General features: G+C 48.0%; 1 protein-coding gene across 2 annotated transcripts in view; it reads left to right on the top strand.

Moving 5' to 3' along the window:
- TCEA3 (transcription elongation factor A3) overlaps window positions 1-19,347 on the top strand; it is a 38,384-nt gene that overhangs the window by 6,618 nt on the left and 12,419 nt on the right. For both annotated transcript variants that reach the window (XM_042996814.1, XM_042996815.1), the window contains 4 exons: window positions 233-371; window positions 9,284-9,346; window positions 18,884-19,047; window positions 19,221-19,277. In XM_042996814.1, the coding sequence (XP_042852748.1) occupies window positions 233-371; window positions 9,284-9,346; window positions 18,884-19,047; window positions 19,221-19,277 (423 nt within the window). The remainder of the gene's footprint in view (window positions 1-232; window positions 372-9,283; window positions 9,347-18,883; window positions 19,048-19,220; window positions 19,278-19,347) is intronic.

Genomic DNA, 19,347 nt, shown 5'->3' with positions numbered 1-19,347 from the left:
ACATGTCTACATACACACATTTGTGTGCAGACGTCTTTCTGTCTCGCTGTGTGAGCGTGGATTTGCACACAGATGGCACGTGGTATAAATGTATTCTTGCGTGTGTGCATGTGTGTCGGAGGCATGGGCGACTGTTCCTGCCCCTGCCCTTTGCTCCTCCCTCCCCCAAGTCCCGCGGGGATCTGCTGAGACAGAGGTGACTTTGAGAACAATGTCGTGCTTTCATTTCCAGACTCCCCTGGACCCCCCAAAGGAGAAAAAAGAGAGGAGAGAGACAAAGCGAAGAAAGAAAAAGGGCTTAACTGTTCTGATTGGAAGCCAGAGGCAGGCCTTTCTCCACCAAGGAAAAAACGGGAAGATCCCAAAGACAGGTATTTTTTCCTGGGATGGAGAGAAGGGGGCCGGCATGTGTCACGTCCTCTGTCAGCATCTCTGTGTATATAACTCGTTTGATCCTCACGCCCCCGGGAGGTGGCTGTTGTTCTCATCTCCTGCAGTGCCCCTCCGTGGGTCTTGTTTGGCTCAATCAGACAGACTCAGAAGAGCCAAACGGGCCATCCCTGGCACTGGCCTCGCCTAGAGGGCTCCAGGGGCAGGAGACGCAGTGTGCCAGCAGGGTCGGCCCAGGCGTTTCTCGTCTACTAGGGAACCAGCCACACAGTGTCCAGACCTAGACTCGCCTCCCCAGGTACAGGGTGATGACGCACACCACAATGTTGGGGGGTCTTTGTTAGAAGACAAAGCTGCCAGGATCCCAGCAAGGGCAATGACCAGCTCCAAGATTCACCGTACTTGGGGCAGCCCAAAAGCTATGCTTTTCTACCTATTATTTATATTTCATTCAGAGCCCTTCCTGTCTAGATGTCATTTACCAATCAGGGCTCACTTGCTAGAAACAGTGTTGCCTAGAAACACAGCTGCCGTCCCACCCTTGTCAGAGTTCCAGGGAAATGGGGCTAGGAGCTTACTTAACCATAGAGAAAGAAAGGTGTTTTGTTGGCTCTTTGTTCAACATTTCCATTTCGTGACAAGGAAGCTGAAGGTTGGGGAGCAGAGACTTCCCCAAGATCACACAGCTGTTATGTGGCTCAGTGGGAGTCCGGTCTTTGTCAGACCTCCCCAGACCTCTGCTGAGAGGAATAGTTGTTTTTCTCCACTCTGTGCCCCTTCCCTCTTGCCCACCTAGCCAGGGTCCCCCAAACTGCATGACTTTCAGATAGACCCAGATGCCTTACCCGTGACAGTAGATAAAAGCCTTCATCAATGTAGAAATAAATCCTACCTGTTCCCTATCTGACCGGACCGCTTAAATCCTTGGGTGGGGTGGGGGGGTCTACCTGTGTTCACCTAAGAGATGAGAAGGCAATATTAGATAATACTGAACAGTCTCTGGTAGTACTAGATAATTAATGGTGGGTAATATGGATAATACCATCTGTGATTTATCATCATCTTTAATGAACACACCTTTGACCCAGGCTAGCCACTGTAAGGAATCATTTTCAGGAATTAACCAGATCAGGGGCTCCTAGCTGGCTCAGTCGAAGAGCATGCAATTCTTGATCTTGGGTGGTGAGTTCAAGCCCCACACTGGGTGTAGACATTACAAAAAAAAAAAAAAAACAGATTAAAGCATAAACACTATATATGTGTAATATTTTTTACTGTCATTTCTGAAACATCTTTAATCTCTGAACCCCTTTTAAATGAATGTTTGTTATAATCCTATAAAACAAGTGTTTTACAGAAACACTTTAGGGAATGATGCTATGGAAGGAAGATCTCACCCAGAGGGAGACATACCTCTTCTAGGTTACTCCCAGTTTGGGTTGTGAAAATAGCTGTGGGGCAAGATGTCCTTCCGTGCACAGAAGAATCCCACATACTGAAAAACCACCTACTATGTTCAAAAAGCCCATGGAGAGGCAGTGCTGGATAGAAAAATATTTAATGACGTGGGAAAATGTTCACTAAGTATTACGAGAATCTCTATGTATGATATAGTATATATAGTATGATCCCATTTTTATAAAAATTAAGAAAGTGAGAGGCACCTGGCTGGCTCAGTCAGAAGAGCATGTGACTCTTGATCTCGGGGTCATGACTTTGAGCCCTACGTTGGGTGTAGAGTTTACTTAAAAAAAAAAAAGTTAAAAAAATAAGTGAATTTTGTGTGCATGTATAGGAACAAAGACGGGAAGGATATATACTAGCATGCTAATAGTAATTATATCTGGGTGGTAGGATTGAGAGGGTTTTTTTCCTTCTTGTTAATTTCTGTCTTTCTCATTTTTTCCAATAAATACGTACTAATTTTTACAGAAGAAAAAAAAATGAAACTTTAAAAAAAATTTTTTTAAGATTTTTTAATTTACTTTTGAAAGAGAGAGACAGAACAAGCGAGAGAGAAGCTGAGAGAGAGAGACAGAGAATCCCAAGCACACTCCATGGCGCCAGTGCAGAGCCTGATGTGGACCTCAACCTCGCGAGTTGTGAGGTTATGACCTGAGCCGAAACCAAGAGTCAGACGCTTAACCGACTGAGCCACTCAGGTACCCGAAACTATTTTTTAAAAAACAAAAATATATCAGGGTGCCTGGGTGGCTCAGTCGGCTAAGCGTCTGACTCTTGATTTTGGCTCAGATCATGATCTCACAGTCCGTGAGTTTGAGCCCCGCGTCGGGCTCTGTGTTGACAGCTCAGCCTGGAGCCTGCTTTGGAATTTGTGACTCCTTCTCTCTCTGCCCCTCCCCCACTCATGCTCTGTCTCTGTCTCAAAAATAAATAAAAACATTAAAAAATTTTTTTAAACACAAAAATATATCTGTGATTATAATTAAGAAGAGCCTCATAGTCTACTTTGTACAATAAAATTGTAAAATCTGTATTGTTGGGTTTCTTTTCACAATGATCCCATATCGCTTTTGAGATCAAAACAAATAATAGCATTTAAAAAAAGTAAGCAAGTAAGAGTGATAAAAATCTGTTGTGGAAATAATGGAAAATATAGAGAAGTAAGGGAAAAATCACCCACGTTCCCCCCACCTAAAGATAATCGCTCGATATTTTGGTGTATGGGTTTTTTAAAATTTTTTTTGGTGTTTTTATTTTTGAGAGAGACAGAGAGACAGAGCAAATGGGGGAGGGGCAGAGAGAGACACACACACAGAATCCGAAGCAGGCTCCAGTCTCTGAGCCGTCAACGCAGAGCCTGACAGGGGGCTTGAACTCCTGAGCTGTGAGATCATGACCTGAGCCGAAGTCGGACGCTTAACCAACTAGGCCACCCAAGCACCCCTCTCTGGTCTTTCTAAAGTGAAATACTTGTCAGATGTTTCTGTAAACTTTTTTATGTTTGTTACTTTCATTTTGCCCATTTTGCAATTTTGTGCCACTTGGAGAAATCCTGACATTTCACTTTTCATATGGCGTGTTCTGTTTTTGCAAAGGGACTAGAAGTTTGGCTGGCAGGGACCCCCGGAGCCCCACGGTGCCCAGTGCGGAGTTAACGCTGACTGCATATTGCTAGGCCAACTGTATCAGCACTTCCTGTGTTCATGCTCAGGCTGGTCTGGTCACATGTGGTTCTTAGCACCTTAGCTAATGAAGGACCAGGACGGAGAGGGGTCTCATGGGATGAAATTGAACGACTAGGGGCTGGACCATTGGGAAAGGATACCAAATGGGATATGGGACTAACCTGTAGAATAGGCCATGAAAACATCTGGGTAAAGATAGCAGCCTGAGCACATGTGTTTCCTTTTGCTCCATCCCTGAATCCCACTAAAGATCATTACAGCGATTTTTTTTTTAAAGAACTACAAGGATGACAAGTATGGGAGAGGAGACATGTGGAGAGCAGAAAGCCAAGTCCTGGGCTGGACTTGGTCACTTACACCCCTCCCCCCCACCCAGTCTCTGAGACTGAGTAGTGTGACCTGAAAAATAGGCATTATTTTCTCAGGTTTTTTTCTTCTTAACAATAAAATGTTTTATTTGTAATACATTCTAATTATATTCAATGTTTTAATTTAACTATTTTGTGTTATATTTATTTTATTATACAGGTTTTTACTTGCTCACTGTAGAAAGTTTTAAAAATACAAATAAGAGGGGTGCCTGGGTGGCTCAGTCGGTTGAGCGTCCGACTTAGGCTCAGGTCATGATCTCGCGGTCCGTGAGTTCGAGCCCCGCGTCGGGCTCTGTGCTGACTGCTCAGAGCCTGGAGCCTGTTTCAGATTCTGTGTCTCCCTCTCTCTCTGCCCCTCCCCCGTTCATGCTCTGTCTCTCCGTCTCAAAAATAAATAAACGTTAAAAAAAGAAATTAAAAAAAATACAAATAAGGAAGTAAAAAATCCATCGTCTAGAGACAAGCACATATAATTATGTATAATCATCGTGTGTTTAAATACAAATATCATTTATGTAATCATTTGTATCCTTCAAGACTTAAAAAAATTTTTTTTAATGTTTATTTTTTTTTGACAGAGAGAGAGAGAGAGAGAGAGAGCGCGCGCGCGCGCGCGCATGAGCGGGGGAGGGGCAGAGAGAGAGGGAGACACAGAATCTGAAGCAGGCTCCAGGCTCTGAGCTGTCAGCACAGAGCCTGACGCGGGGCTCGAACTCACAAACTGTAAGATCATGATCTGAGCCGAAGTCGGACGCTCAACCGACTGAACCACCAGACTTTTTTGTATGGGTCATCACTACCCATAAAAGACTTATTATATCAATAACATGGAAGTATGCTCTGTATATTATTTTGTAACCTTTCTGCCTACATATATTTATTTCAACAGGAAGGCATGCGTACTATAAAAAGTTTAGAAACTAGGGTGGCTCAGTTGGTTGAACATCTGACTTCGGCTCAGGTCATGATCTCATGGCTTGTGAGTTCAAGCTCCGCGTCAGGCTCTGTGCTGACAGCTCAGAGCCTGAACCTGCTTTGGATTCTGTGTCTCCCTCTCTCTCTGCCCCTTCCCCACTTGCTCTCTCTTTCTCTCTCAAAAATAAACATTAAAAAAAAAAAAGTTTAGAAACTCAAACACAAAAGAACAGAAATAACCACCATTAACATTTTGATGTGTATCTTTCTCAGCTCTTGAACCTATAAATGTACATTGGAAGGGCACTATATAGACGGTTTTGTAACCAGCATTTTCCATTTGAGAACATCTTGACCACTTTCCTGGGACGTTAAGCTGTTAATGCTGGTTCACTTTTCGCTGTGAATGAAGCCGTTGCTGAGGCTGAGCGGGAAATGGGGAGGTGGTCTCCCCACCTTGTGGGGAAAATTGAATCGGCAGGGGTCCAATTTCAGCTCTATTGGTGAACTTTTTTGTTTTAGTTTCCTCAATGAGGATTCATTCTGATTATTTATTATGTAAACACTAACCACACTGGTGACGTTTAAGAGAAAAATGGAAAATATTTGTCCACAGTGTGCCTCTTCCACCAACCGAAACGGCTGTCGGACATCTTCTCTCCCGGTCCCGGGCTACTTGCACGCATTGTTTTTCCGTTCCTGTAGGGAAAGTGTACAAACCATGACCTATGACCTCCCTGTTTATTTCCCTTCCTGTTGTATCCTAAGCATTTTTCTTGTTCCTGAATACTTTTCATAACGCTCATTTGCCATAACTGCAGAATGTTCCTCTAAAAAAGAAGCAATTTCGAGCATTTGCTCTCAAAATGAAGCGATGAAGAAGGGCCAGAATGGGAGGAGCCTTGGAGGTTGAGGCTCATGGCTTCCCTTCTTTCGAATTCCAGCTTCCCGGTCTGGCCTGCACCTGTCCATCCCCGTGGGCATTCGGGGAGGAACGCCAGAGAGAAACTTCCGGGGCTCAGTGAGGGACCGGAGGGGCGTGTGAAGAAGGGTCTCTCCTCTCCCTCTCTACCTCTTCCCCCCGTGTTTAAGCAGGGGTGAAGGTCTGGAGCTGGATGGGTCTTGTCCACGGGATAATCAGACCCAGCCCCTGGAGCTGCCTCATCCACTGTCTCCCACACCACCTGGAGGACGAGGAGGAAGCTGTAAATCCATGCAGGAACATTGCACACTCTGGAAAATGAGAAATCAGACCGCCTAGGACTATGGAGCATGGCGGGCTTCTTTGTTCTTCTTCTTCTTTATGTTTACTTATTTCTTTTGAGAGAGAGAGAGACGGTGCAAGCAAGGGGAGGGGCAGAGAGAGAGAGGGAGGGAGAGAGAGAATCCCGAGCAGGCTCCATGCTGTCAGCACGGAGCCCAGTGCAGGGCTCGAACTCATAAACCATGAGATCATGACCTGAACCGAAACCAAGAGTCGGGCACTTAACCGACTGAGCCACTCAGGCGCCCCAGGACTTTTTTGCTCTGGAAGCTGCTGTAGGGACATAAATGTCCTCTTCCCAGCCAGCCCCTGGACGCAGATGCTTTCCTCCCCGTTGACAGGGGAGGGAACCTATACTCAGAGAAGACTGGGATTGCAACTCATGTCATTGCCTCCCTTTTCAGAACGATAACTGTTGTATAGGCTTTACCCACATGGAAAGTGAACTGCAAGGAATGACGCTGAACTTAATACTTGTGACCTCGGGGGAGCTTTCTTTTCCCACTTTTAGTTTTTATATTTCTGTATTGTTTGACTTCACGTTATCTGGCAACAAATATTGATAGAGCACCCACTCTGTGCTAGGCACTCTCTTATTCGCTTGGGATAAGCCAATGAATAGATGAGATTGGATTCCCCAGGAGCAGAGCCTGAGACAGGTTCAAGTGCAAGGGGCTTACTTGGGAAGTGATTTCAGGAAATGCAGACCAAGGAGTGAGGGAGTGAGACAAGGAAGGGAAGGACACCGGGGTCTGTTAGTGGGCAGGCTACTGCTGTGGGCAGCCAGGGCTTAAATCCTGCTGGGAGCTCTGGGTGACGGTGGGCAACACACCCACTGGAGGGCTGAGGGTGCTAGGGCTTTTATCCACCAGTTCCTACGGGTCTGGTTGAAGGTTGCTCCTGGCAGTGGCTGGCACAGAGAACTCCCTCGGGCAGACACCCAGCAGGAAGCTCTGGGGTCCCGGTGCACTGGTAGAGTGAGTGCCTGAGGGGACGTGGGCTGGGCACCAACGGTGTCCCCCACAGTGAACAAACTCCCCTGCCAAGCTTTGTGCTTGCAGAACTTACATGGGAGCTGGTGAGATACTCCACATGATAAGCAAGCCAATTATATAGTATGTTAGAAGGGGATGTGTGCATTGGACCTAAAAGGAAAAGGCTGGAGAGGGGTCACCTGGCTGGCTCAGTCAGAAGAGCATGTGACTCTTGATCTGTGGGTGGAGAGTTGCAGCCCCATGTTGGGTGTAGATATTATTATTATTATTATTTTAAAAGGAAGTGTGGCTAAGTGAGATGGGCAGTGGGAGTTCCAATTTCAGACAGATTAATTTTATAAAACCAATAAAAGCAGGGCACCTGGGTGGCTCAGTTGGTTAAGCAGCCAACTTCGTCTCAGGTCATGATCTCGCAGTTCGTGAGTTCAAGCCCCACATCGGGCCCTGTGCTGACAGCTCGGAGGCCTGGAACCTGCTTCCCATTCTGTGTCTCCCTCTCTCTCTGCCCCTCCCCCACTCGCTCTCTGTCTCTCTCTCTCTCTCAAAAATAAATAAATGTTAAAATTTTTTATATAAAACCAATAAAAGGGGGACATATATTAGACATCATAAAAAGAATGTAGCTACATGCATTTTGGAAAATAGAAACAAATTTTCACCTCTGATCCCATCAGCCTAACATAACCCTGGTTGTATTTTCTTTTTTTTTTTTAAAGACGTGTTTTTATCTTTATTTATTTATTTATTTATTTATTTTTAATTTTTTTTTTCAACGTTTTTTATTTATTTTTGGGACAGAGAGAGACAGAGCATGAACGGGGGAGGGGCAGAGAGAGAGGGAGACACAGAATCGGAAACAGGCTCCAGGCTCCGAGCCATCAGCCCAGAGCCTGACGCGGGGCTCGAACTCACGGACCGCGAGATCGTGACCTGGCTGAAGTCGGACGCTTAACCGACTGCGCCACCCAGGCGCCCCAATCTTTATTTATTTTTGAGAGAAAGAGAGAAAGAGGATGCGAGCGGGGGGGAGGAACAGAGAGAGGAGACACAGAATCCGAAGCAGGCTCCAGGCTCTGAGCTGTCAGCACAGAGCCTGATGCGGGGCTCAAACGCACGAACGAACCGTGAGATCGTGACCTGAGCGGAAGTTAACCCCTTAACCGATTGAGCCACCCAGGCACCCTGATATTTATTTATTTTTTAAGTAATCTCTACACCCAACGAGGGGCTTGAGGTCGAGTCGCATGCTGTACCCACTGAGCCAGCCAAGGTTGTATTTTCTTTCAATTTTTTTTTTCTCCTAGGCATTGGTTTTCCTGTGTGACTTTAGAAACAGTATACACCTAATTTTGTGCCTTTTTTCACTTGCCATTTTAACACAGCTCTTCCGTCTCCAAGGCCCATGTGCCCCTCCTCTCCTTCTCCTAAGTAAGGTGCCCACAGGGGAGTCTGAAGCTGATCCAGCTCCTCGTGAGAATAGGCAATCCCGGGAATTCCAGTGTCCGTGGACTGCAGCCAGCCAAGGCCCGCCTGCCTGATAGCAAGAAGGAAGGGAGCCTGCTGAGAATTACTTATTAATAATTAGTAATACCAAAAAAAAGGGGGTGGGGCACCTGGGCGGCTCAGTCTGTAGAACATGGGACTGTTGACCTCGGGGTTGTGAGTTCAGACTCCACTTTGGATATAGAGATTGCTTAAAACTAAAAAGTGTTTACTAAAAAAAAAAAAAAACAAAACAAAAAAACTAAAAAGCGTTTACTTATTTATTTTTTTAGAGAGAGAGCGCGCGAATGGGGGAGAGGGGAAGAGGGAGAGAGAATCTCAAGCGGGGCTTGATCCCGTGGCCCTGGGATCACAACTTGAGCCAAAACCAAGAGTCAGACGCTCAACCGACTGAGCCACCCAGATACCCCTAAAATCTTTTTAATTATTAGTAATACATGGCATAACACAGTAACATATCTGGTACATACTAGGCTTCCTTCCCTTGATTGCTTCGTTTGATGGAGGGTAGGTGCAGGTGACCAACCCACGCCCCCTGGAGCTTCCTCTCCAGGCAGCTGGGGTCCAGGTGTGTTCCATCATCCTCATCCCGGCAGGCCTGGCTTCCAGAAGCTTTCTCCCCAGCCTCTGAGCTCTCTAGCTCAGTAGTGGGGCTAGCCTTCAAGAGAATCTCATCTCCAATTTCTGTTCTTTCAGGAGAGACTCTGTGGACTCCAAGTCATCAGCCACCTCCTCTCCAAAAAGGCCATCGATGGAAAGGTAAAGGAAGCCGTGGGTTTCTCCATCCCAGAGGTTCTGTTCAGCACGTGTCCCTCTCTCTGCTTCCATGGAGGAAGCCCAGGGCAGGAGAAAGGAGGAAACTTCATACATTATGTTGCTTCCAAATTCTAGGACCCACGCAGCAAGTGAGCCCCTGAATCAGAGATAGGGCTCCTTCACTGGGGTGGCTGACCAGTCACTGTTGCCCCATCACTGCCTGGGGAACATTCTCAAGGTCAGATTGAATCCAGTGAGGACAGGGGTCTTGAAAGTCTATAACTGGAGTGTGATCTCTGGGTTTGGTTACCCAAAATAGCGTAAGTCATTGAGTTATTTATTCATCAAATATTTGTTGAGGGGTGGCTATGTGCCAGGAACTGTTCTAAGTTCCTGTCCATGGATATAGCTGTGAGCAAAAGGAAAATCGCTGTGGTCATGAGGCCTATGTTCTAATAAGGAGTGACAGGTAATACATAAGTAAATATGTGACCGGCGCTATGGAAAACAGCAGAGTGAGGGAGGTTGAGAAAGATGGTCATCAAGGTGGTCAGGAGAGTCCTCATGAGCAAACCCTTCAAAGAGATGAAGGATTAGCCATGCAGATATCAGGGTCATTCCAAGCTGAGGACCCTGTGTGGCAGGGGCAAGAAGCAGTGAGGGGGCCAGGGCTAGAGCAAGTGAGGTGGGAGAATTGGGGGACAGAGTGGCACAGGAGCCACAGGAGGAAACTTACCGGCATGCCTTTGGCTGCTGTACTGAGTGTGGATTGTCAGGGCCAAGGGCAGGAGCAGAGACCAGCCAGGGGGCCATTCAGTAAATCAGGCAAGATATGATGGTGGCTTGGACCAGCACGGCAGCAGTGAGGAGAGAAGTAAAGGACTCCAGATATATTTTGAAGAGAGAGCTGGCAGGATTCTCTGACAGACTGGGGAGGGGTACAAGAGTATATGAAGAGTCAAGATGACTCCAAGTCTTTTCGCTTGAGCACCACCGAGGACGGAGTTGCCCTTAGTTGGAACGGGGAAGACGGTGTGTAAATCAGGCTATGGCGGGAGATGCAGAGCTCAGGTTTGGATGAGCTGGGTTTGAGGGGTGTCCTAGTCATTCAGGTGGAGAAGTTGAATGGGCAGTTAGGTTATACTGAGCTAGAATTCAGGAAGAATGTCTTGGGCTGGAAATCTAAGTTTCAGAGTAATTAGCATGTATCTAGTATCTGAAACCACAAACCTGAATGAGATTGCTAAGGAGAGACTGGCTAAAAGAGGGAGTGTGAGCTGTGTTCCGGGGGGAGGTCCGAGGTCAGAGCAGGGAGAGGTGGCTTAGAGGTGGATCAAAGCAAATGATTAGTGTCCAGGGGCCATACTGGATGCTGGGGCAACCGGGTTAGGATATGGTAAGGGTGTTGGCTCCTAGGAGGCTATGGGGAGCCGCTCCATTATTAGACCTAATGTGCCAGTGAGACTGACACTGGAAAGAAAAGAGGCACAAAAATTAGGTCATTTAAGGCTTTCTGGAGATTAAACAGACCCGAGATGTTGATGGGGGCTGCTGTTTGCTCTGTTCCAAAATGGCTGCCGGGGGCCAGCTGATGAGTGGAGGCTCTGGTGAGTGCTACTTGGGAGTGTGTCTGAGGCCCCATCCTGCCTCTGAAGAGAAGAGTCGTGTGGTCCCCTGGCATTGTCTTCCATGAGTGAGGTCTAAGAACGGAGGCTCCGGCGCCATCCTGGTTCTACACCAGTGGTTCTCGATGGAGAGTCATTTAGAAACTTGTGGAACACTTTTGTCACTCTGACTTGGAGGGGATCTCAGTTCAGGGTGCTGTAACAGGACGTCATGGACTAGGTGGCTTAAGCAACAGACGTGTATCCCTCACAATTCTGGAGGAAGGGAAGACCAAGATCAAGGTGTGGGCCAACTCAGTTACTGATGAGGGCCCTATTCCTGGCTTGCAGACGGCCACCTTCTCACTGCCTCTGCACTACACACACACACACACACACACACACACAGGGAGCTCTGATTTCTCTCCTTCTTGTAAGGACAGTGATCCTATCGTGGGGCCCCCACCCTCATCTAAACCTAATTACCTCTCAAAGGCCTCACCTCCACATTCTATCACATTGGGGGTTAGGGCATCAACATGCGAATTTATGGAGGACACAAACATTCAGTCTGCAATGGGAGAGAGGGAGGAGTGCCGCGGCATTTTGTAGGCAGGAGCCAAAGATGTTAAATGTCCTAGAACACGAAGGACAGCCTTGCATAATGAAGGATTGATTGTTCTACCCCCAAAGGAAACACTGATCATTAGTCTAGCTCTGGGTGTGATGTTATAATAAAAACAGTTCATGTTTGTGTAAGGATTTATACCTCCATACTCCTCCCCTGACTTTGTCTGGTGACCTTGAAGTCTCCTGACTCCCTCCCATAATGCACTCTTTTTCTGAAGGTCAGTCAAGCAGACCATGTTTGTCTTTAGAGCAGTTGCACTATTTCCTGCTGGTTCCGTATTGGGGGTGGGGAATCCAGAGGGACAGAAGCGAGTCTTGTAAATCCACCTTGTCCACTACCCGGACTGTTTTCTGCACTCTCTTCCTCTCTATTTCGTCTTTCTCTTTAATCCATCCATCGATCCATCCATCCAGCACCTTTGTTGAGCACTTCCTTGCAAAGTTAGCATCCTCCCGGAGTCAAGGTCGTGTTCACCCAGTGGGTGACTAGTGGAGACCATGGCAGACTGGAAAGCACCTGCCTGTCTGAAGGGGGCGCTCACTGCCCAGCACAGCTATTTGTTGCTTTATGGAAACGCAGGCTCTGTGTTCCATGTCTTCTGACTTTTTAAGGAAAGCGGGACATCTCCATTTTCATATGAAACTCCCAATTTTAAATATTGACAACATATTCCTATTTTTCTAAGACACAGTAGGGCAAAGAAAACACATCTGGAGCCCACCAGTTGTGGCCTCTGAGCCCAGGCAAAGATTTAAACTCATGACCTCTGCCTTTATAGAGCTAATCACTAGCATGGAGGCAGACACTAAAATACTTTCTGTTTTTATTTTCCAAGTGCTTTTTTTTTTTTTTCAAAAAATGTTTTTCAAAGCTATAACATTCGATGGGGACATAGGAAGAGTGTCTCAATATGACTTGAGAAGTCAAAGAAGACCTCGTGGAAGAAAGTGTATTTGTGCTCAGAACTGAAAAATAAAAAGGAGTTTGCCTGGTAGACAAGCCAAGTCTCCCCGGCAGTGGGAATGGAACATGCGAAGGTGTGGTAACGTAAGTGAGCATGGTGCTCTGGGAACTGTAGCTGGGGCAGCAGGGGGCAGAGCACAAAGGGCACCACTGTGACAGTGAGGAAGTTTGCACTTTATCAGCTGCCCTTAGAACCCGGGTGTCTGGATTGACTTTTTGCGGAACAGTCAGGCTTGCCTGGCGGTGTAGTAACGGCAGTGCCCTCGAGGTGGCGCGCAGGAGCAATGAGCAGGCCTCCCGGTGCCTCTGCTCCTACCTGGGGCGGGAGAATTTTTCTAAGGGCTTGGTGATGTCAGATCACAGACTGGGTCTGGCGCTGGCACATCCGGGGAGCAGAAGGAAGCTGTTGATAAATCCGACGCCCCACCCCCACCTCCGCCAGTGATGCCTTCTCTGCAATTTGTCGCAGTTCCCACTCGTGTGCGCTGAAAGCAAAATGAGCCTGGCTGCCTGAAATGCCACCGACGCTTGAATTCCAGCAAGCCAGCCGGCTCCTAGCCGAGGGGAGGGAGAGACGCGGGCTGGGAGCGCCCTGCCAGGAAGGGGCAGTGGGTATGCAACAAGCAGCCTAACCTAACCTAAGTAAGGGGACTCTGGGAAACTCTCTGCCTTTTAGGGACACAGTGAGATGTGTTGAAAAGAATTTGGAAGGCAGGCAGATCTAGGTTTGTGGTGTAATTCTACCATTTGCTAGTTGGATGACCTTGCGCAAGTCAGTTCAGCTCTCTGAACCTCAATCTATTGATCTGTAAGATGGGGATAATTATGACCCCCTTTCAAGGTCCTTATAAGAATTAAATGGGGTAATAAGGGGCGCCTGGATGGCGGAGTCAGTTAAGTGTCCCAACTCTTGATTTCGGCTCAGGTCATGATCCCATGGTTCGTGAGTTCCAGCCAGGCTGCAGGCTCAGTACTGACAGCACGGAGCCTGCTTGAGATTCTCTCTCTCCCTCTGTCTCTGCCCCTCCCCTGTTCTCTCTCCAAAGAAACTTTTAAACACATAAATGTGGTAACAAAATGCTTAACGCTGTTCCTAACCCATTTAAATGCACAATAAATGCATAATGCTTGGTGATAATTCTGACACTTACTGTGCAAGCTATGTAAATTACCTAACCCTGCATTACTAGAATTCTCTTAGGTGCTTTAATCCTCTCAGAAACTTTCTGAGATGGGTACTGTCGCCATCCCCATTACTCGCCCAAGGTCACATAGCTACAGAGTGGTGGGGTCAGGCCTTGACCCCGGAGTGTGGCTCTGGAGCAGCTTGTTCTTAATAAGTATACCACTCAGTGTGGGCATCCCCAAGTGAAAACTGTTGTTATCATGACTCCTTCCACGCAGCATGCGCCAGGCTCCCCTGTGTCGGTTCCCTACTAGTGAGTCCTATAGACACCGAGGATGTGGTGGTGGGGTTTGCAGGTTACTGAGGGGCACCAGGAAGAATCTGGGGCTCCATCATGACTGGAGATGAGTTGGCCTGGGTTGTGGGAGTTGACAGGCACTGACTCAGCTCCCTCTCTCGATCTCAGGGGGCAGGGTCACCAGCCTTCCAAAGAGGACCTGTCGCCCACCCAATTCAGCTCTATCTAGGCCCTGTGGGTGTGCCTTTCATCTCTTTGTGGGCAACTCCCTCAACTCACATTCATTCATTCAACAAAGGTTCATCGAGTGTTGGCCCAGAGCACTGTTCCAGGTGCTGGAAAACAGTGGTGAACCGGCCAAAGGGGTCCCTATACTCTGGAATCTATCGTCTGGAGATGGAGGCAGACAGTGTTTATAAACACACAAGTTAATTATAGACTTGGATAAGTGCTATGAATGAAAGAAATCAGGTCATGCGCCAGAGAGTTACAGGGCAGGGACAAGCTGCTGGGCTGGGCTGGTCAGGGGAGGCCTTCCTGAGGATGTGATATGTGAGCCGGGCCTGACTGGTGGGGAAAAGGACCAGTTGTAAGACAATCTGGAGGAGGAAGAGCCTTCCAGGAGGAGGGAGCGGCCAGTGCAAAGGCCCTGTGGTGGGAGTGACAGGTGTATTTAAGGAAGAGAAAGAAGCTGTGCAGTGGGGGGCTTCAGTGAACTGGAGTGTGGCATGATATTAGGTCAGAAGGAAGGCAGGGGCCGATGTGGCAGGGTGGGGGGCTGGGAGGCCAGAGTGAGGAGTTTGGCTTTATACTGAAAGTAATTGGAAGCCATTAGAGGGTCAGAAGCGGGGAGCTATGATATCAGCTGTGAGTTTTTGAAAGGGTTCCCCTGGGCTTCTGTGTGGCAAATGGGTTGTAAGGGGGGCAAGAGGATGTCGAGAGACCAGCTTCAGGGCTACTGTGGCTGCGCAGGTGAGAGCCCCGTGGCCAGGACTAGGGTTGGGCGTGGGGAGATTCGTTCCGGTTGCAGGCAGCCCCTTAAGCTCTAGAGTTTACACCCTTCCCAGCCTTCCCTCCCCCACACCTTTCCCTCCCACTGAAATCTGACCCCAATAGACAGCAGGTTGGGGCTCACGTTCCCCATCCCCTGTGCCCACTGCCAGGCCACTCAGTTGTCAGGCAGGGTGGGGTCGAATCCGGGGTAAGTTAATCTGGAACAGAAAGGTTCAAACTGCATTTAAAAAATAAAGGCCAGGAAATCCCTTTGGACCAAATTTTTGGGAATTCCAAATATAAACCTTAGAAGAGCAGAGGCTTCCCTTCCCAGCCCACCTCACTCCTGAGGCAGCACTGAGGCACCTTTGAGGAACCTCAAGGCTCCAGAGAACACAAGAATCCCAGTGGTCCAACGGTGTCTGTGGTGACAGAGGGCATCCAAGGTCAAGGCAAATAGCAAGGGTTGAGGAACGAAGAGGTCTCCGGCAGAATCTACGTTGAAGAGGGCTCAGCAGGATGTCGGATGTAGGATCTCGTAACCCCATATATTTTTTTTTTTAATTTTTTTTTCAACGTTTTAAATTTATTTTTGGGACAGAGAGAGACAGAGCATGAACGGGGGAGGGGCAGAGAGAGAGGGAGACACAGAATCGGAAACAGGCTCCAGGCTCCGAGCCATCAGCCCAGAGCCTGACGCGGGGCTCGAACTCACGGACCGCGAGATCGTGACCTGGCTGAAGTCGGACGCCTAACCGACTGCGCCACCCAGGCGCCCCTCGTAACCCCATATTTTGAACACTGCAAAGCCTAGGCTACTTGGTCAGCCTCACTCTCGGGCACAATTCCTTGGGCCTGGCTTTTCAGAAGCCCAGCATCGTCTTCCTGAAGGTAAGAAGTGCATCCATACCTCCAGAGCTGCCTGGTGCAGCTGCCCAGGTTGTGCTCTGTACAACCCCAGGAGGCACCCAGCTGACAATGTGAATGGAACTCCCTGGAATTAAGAAATGCAGCAGCCCTTTAGGACCTGCCACAAGAGTTCAGTGTGGTAAGACCCTGGAGCGGAGGAAGGGGCTCAAATTTCTTCAACTCTCATGAGTCCGGTTTTCCTCGGAGGCCTGAGGGCTGGCCTGAAAAGAGCCAAGACGTGAGGTCAGAGGCGTCTCGACTGCCTGGCCCCACCCCAAGGGTGGTGCGGAAGCAGCTCTGAAAGGGAGGCATTCGTGCAACTATCGCTCCAGCCTCTCACCTGTACCTGTGTCAGCACTTTGTTTTTTTGTCTAACTTTCTTTTATTGTGAGAAGATAGTGTGTAACAGCATGTGCCATTTTAGCCTTTTTTTTCAGCATAAGAAAAAAGATATTTCATCAGGCTGAGTGGAGTAAGATTTACCAGATATGTAAGACAGATGAGTGAGCGTTGTGTATTTCACATTTGATGGTTATTCTTATTCAGTGAAGTTCCTATATAGATTTATTTTATTATTTAAAAAAAAATTCTTAACGTTTATTCATTTTCGAAAGACAGAAAGAGACAGAATGGGAGCAGGGGAGGGGCAGAGAGAGAGGGAGACACAGAATCCGAAGCAGGCTCCAGGCTCTGAGCTGTCAGCACAGAGCCCGATGTGGGGCTTGAACCCACAAATCGTGAGATCATGACCTGAGCCAAAGTCAGAGACTTAACTGAGTCACCCAGGCGCCCCAGATTTTTTATTGTGTCAAAATAAACATACCATAAAATGTAGCCATTTTAACCAATAAATAGATTTTTTAATGTTTTATTTATTTTTGAGAGAGAGAGTGAGCAGGAGAGGGGTAGAGAGAGAGGGAGACACAGAATCTGAAGCAGACCCCAGGCTCCGAGCTGTCAGCACAGAGCCCGATGAGGGGCTCAAACCCACGAACTGTGAGCTCATCACCTGATCCGAAGTTGGACATTTAACCAACGGAGCCACCCAGGCACCCCTCGTTTTAACCATTTTTTAAGTGTATAGTGGTATTAAGTACATTCACATTGTTGTGCAGCCATCACCAGAACATTCTCATCTTCCCAAACTGAAACTGTGTTCCCATTAAACATTATTGCCCCATTTCCCCCTCCTCCAGCCCCCGCATCCACCATTCCCCTTTCTGTCTCTATGCATTTCACTATTCCGGGTACTCCACGTAAGTGGAATCATACAAAATTTGTCCTTTTTTTTTTAAGATTTTATTTTTATTTGAGAGAGAGAGAGAGAGAGCATGCAAGCAAGGGAGGGGCAGAGGGCGGGGGGGGGGTGTTGGTGGGGGACAGAAGATCCAAAGCAGGCTCCGTGCTGACAGCAGTGAGCTCAGTGCGGGGCTTGAACTCACAAGCCCTGAGATCATGACTGAGCCGAAGTCAGATGCTCAACCGACTGAGCCACCCAGGCGCCCCCAATATTTTTGTCCTTTTATATCTGGCTTATTTCACTTATAATGTCTTCCATTCATGGACACTCATCCACGTTGTACCAGGTGTTGGAATTTCATTCGTCTATATGGATTCCACTCCTTTCTGTGGCTGAGTAATATTCCATTGTGTTATATACTACATTCTGCTTATCCATCCATCCGTCACTGGGCACATGGGTTGCTTCCTCCTTTGTTGGCAGCTCCTTGAGAACAGGAAGACAGGAAGCCTGTCTGAGCCATCCGGTTAGAGTGACCACTCATGATTATCAAATGTTTTCCTTTTTTTTTTTTGAAATTTTTTTAACGTTTATTTATTTTTGAGACAGAGAGAGACAGAGCATGAACGGGGGAGGGGCAGAGAGAGAGGGAGACACAGAACCGGAAGCAGGCTCCGGGCTCTGAGCCGTCAGCCCAGAGCCCGACGCGGGGCTCGAACTCACGGACCGCGAGATCGTGACCTGAACTGAGGTCGGATGCTTAACCGACTGAGCCACCCAGGCGCCCCAAATGTTTTCCTTTTCATGCTTATTTACTTGAGAGAAAAGAGCAAACAGGAGAGGTGCAGAGCGAGAATCTGCACTGTCAGCACAGAGCCCAACACGGGGCTCGAACTCACGACCCATGAGATCATGACCTGAGCTGAAGTTGGGCGCTAAACCGACTGAGCCACCCAGGCGCCCCCTGTATATATATTTGTGGGTTTTTAAGCCCAAACCAAAATGAGATCGTTCTTAGGCAGTGAGTGAATCTTAGGAGTTAAGAGTGGAGACTTTGCAATCAGACAGACTTGGGTTCAGGTCACAATGACGTAACCGGTTCCTCATCTGCAAACGAGGAAGAGAAGAGTATCCGATTCCTAGAGCTGCTGTGAAGATTAAATTAGAAAATATTCTGAAAGTTGCCTGGCACATGGTAAGGCCAGCCCTCTTCAATGGTGGTAAATTCACCATTCAAGAGGCTGCCGGCTCCTTGAGGAAGGGAGCTCTCCTAACTTGTCTGCTTTATCCAGACCTGTGGAATAAGTGTCTAGTAAGTATTTACTGGATGAGTGAGTAAATGGTTCAGTAAGAAGATAGAGCACCTCGCATGGTATCTAATGGACTGTAGTATGATTTCAAACCCTGTTATGCTTCCCTGTAACCAGCAGAGCAGAGTGGTTGGTTAGGAGCCTAGGCACCGGATTTCAACTCCGGTGGGTTTTAGTTCCGGTTCCCCCAGGTGTGTGACCAGAGTCAAATTATTTCAAATGCAACCATCTGTGCAATTCACTTTAAAGTGCATCTCGAAAATGGAGATAAGAATAGCACCAGCCTCATGGGGGTGTCGTGAGGATTAAATGAGATGATCCATGTCAAGCGCCTAAAAATAGCACCTACCTCAGAGGGCTGTCATGAGGAGTAAGGGAGATCGCCCACAGAAACATCCAGAGTGGTGCTCAGTGGATGCTTTATTCGCTTAATGTCAAGATGTCTATTACTGTTTGTCATCCTCAGATCAAACAGCAGCAAATCGAAAGCAGAGACCCCCAAAACACCCACCAGCCCCTCGACCCCCACCTTTGCCCCCTCCATCTGCCTCCTGGCACCCTGCTATCTCACAGGGGACTCGGTGCGGGACAAGTGTGTGGAGATGCTCTCAGCAGCCTTGAAGGCCGAAGGTGAGAGGGCCTGGGCCAGGGGCAGGGGAGGGAAGGGCTTCCCAAGGGCAAATGAGATGCGGTCTTTCTCAGTGCCATGGGAGTGGAACAGGATGCTACAGTCCCCTGCATGGGCAGGCTCCACTGCCAAGGTCATGTCTGGCTAATGCCTGTGCTTCCTGAATCTCTTTTAGATGATTACAAGGATTATGGAGTCAATTGTGACAAAATGGCATCAGAAATCGAAGATCATATCCTTGAGCTGTGCCAGGGCTGTGGGTGCCCGGACGCCAGGAGCAGGTCTCCCAAGTGCAAGGGACC

This window comes from Panthera tigris, chromosome C1 (assembly GCF_018350195.1).
Source record: "Panthera tigris isolate Pti1 chromosome C1, P.tigris_Pti1_mat1.1, whole genome shotgun sequence".
Taxonomy (NCBI): domain Eukaryota; kingdom Metazoa; phylum Chordata; class Mammalia; order Carnivora; family Felidae; genus Panthera; species Panthera tigris.
Note: the sequence above shows the minus strand (reverse complement) of the source record. Positions and strands in the feature narration are given on the sequence as shown.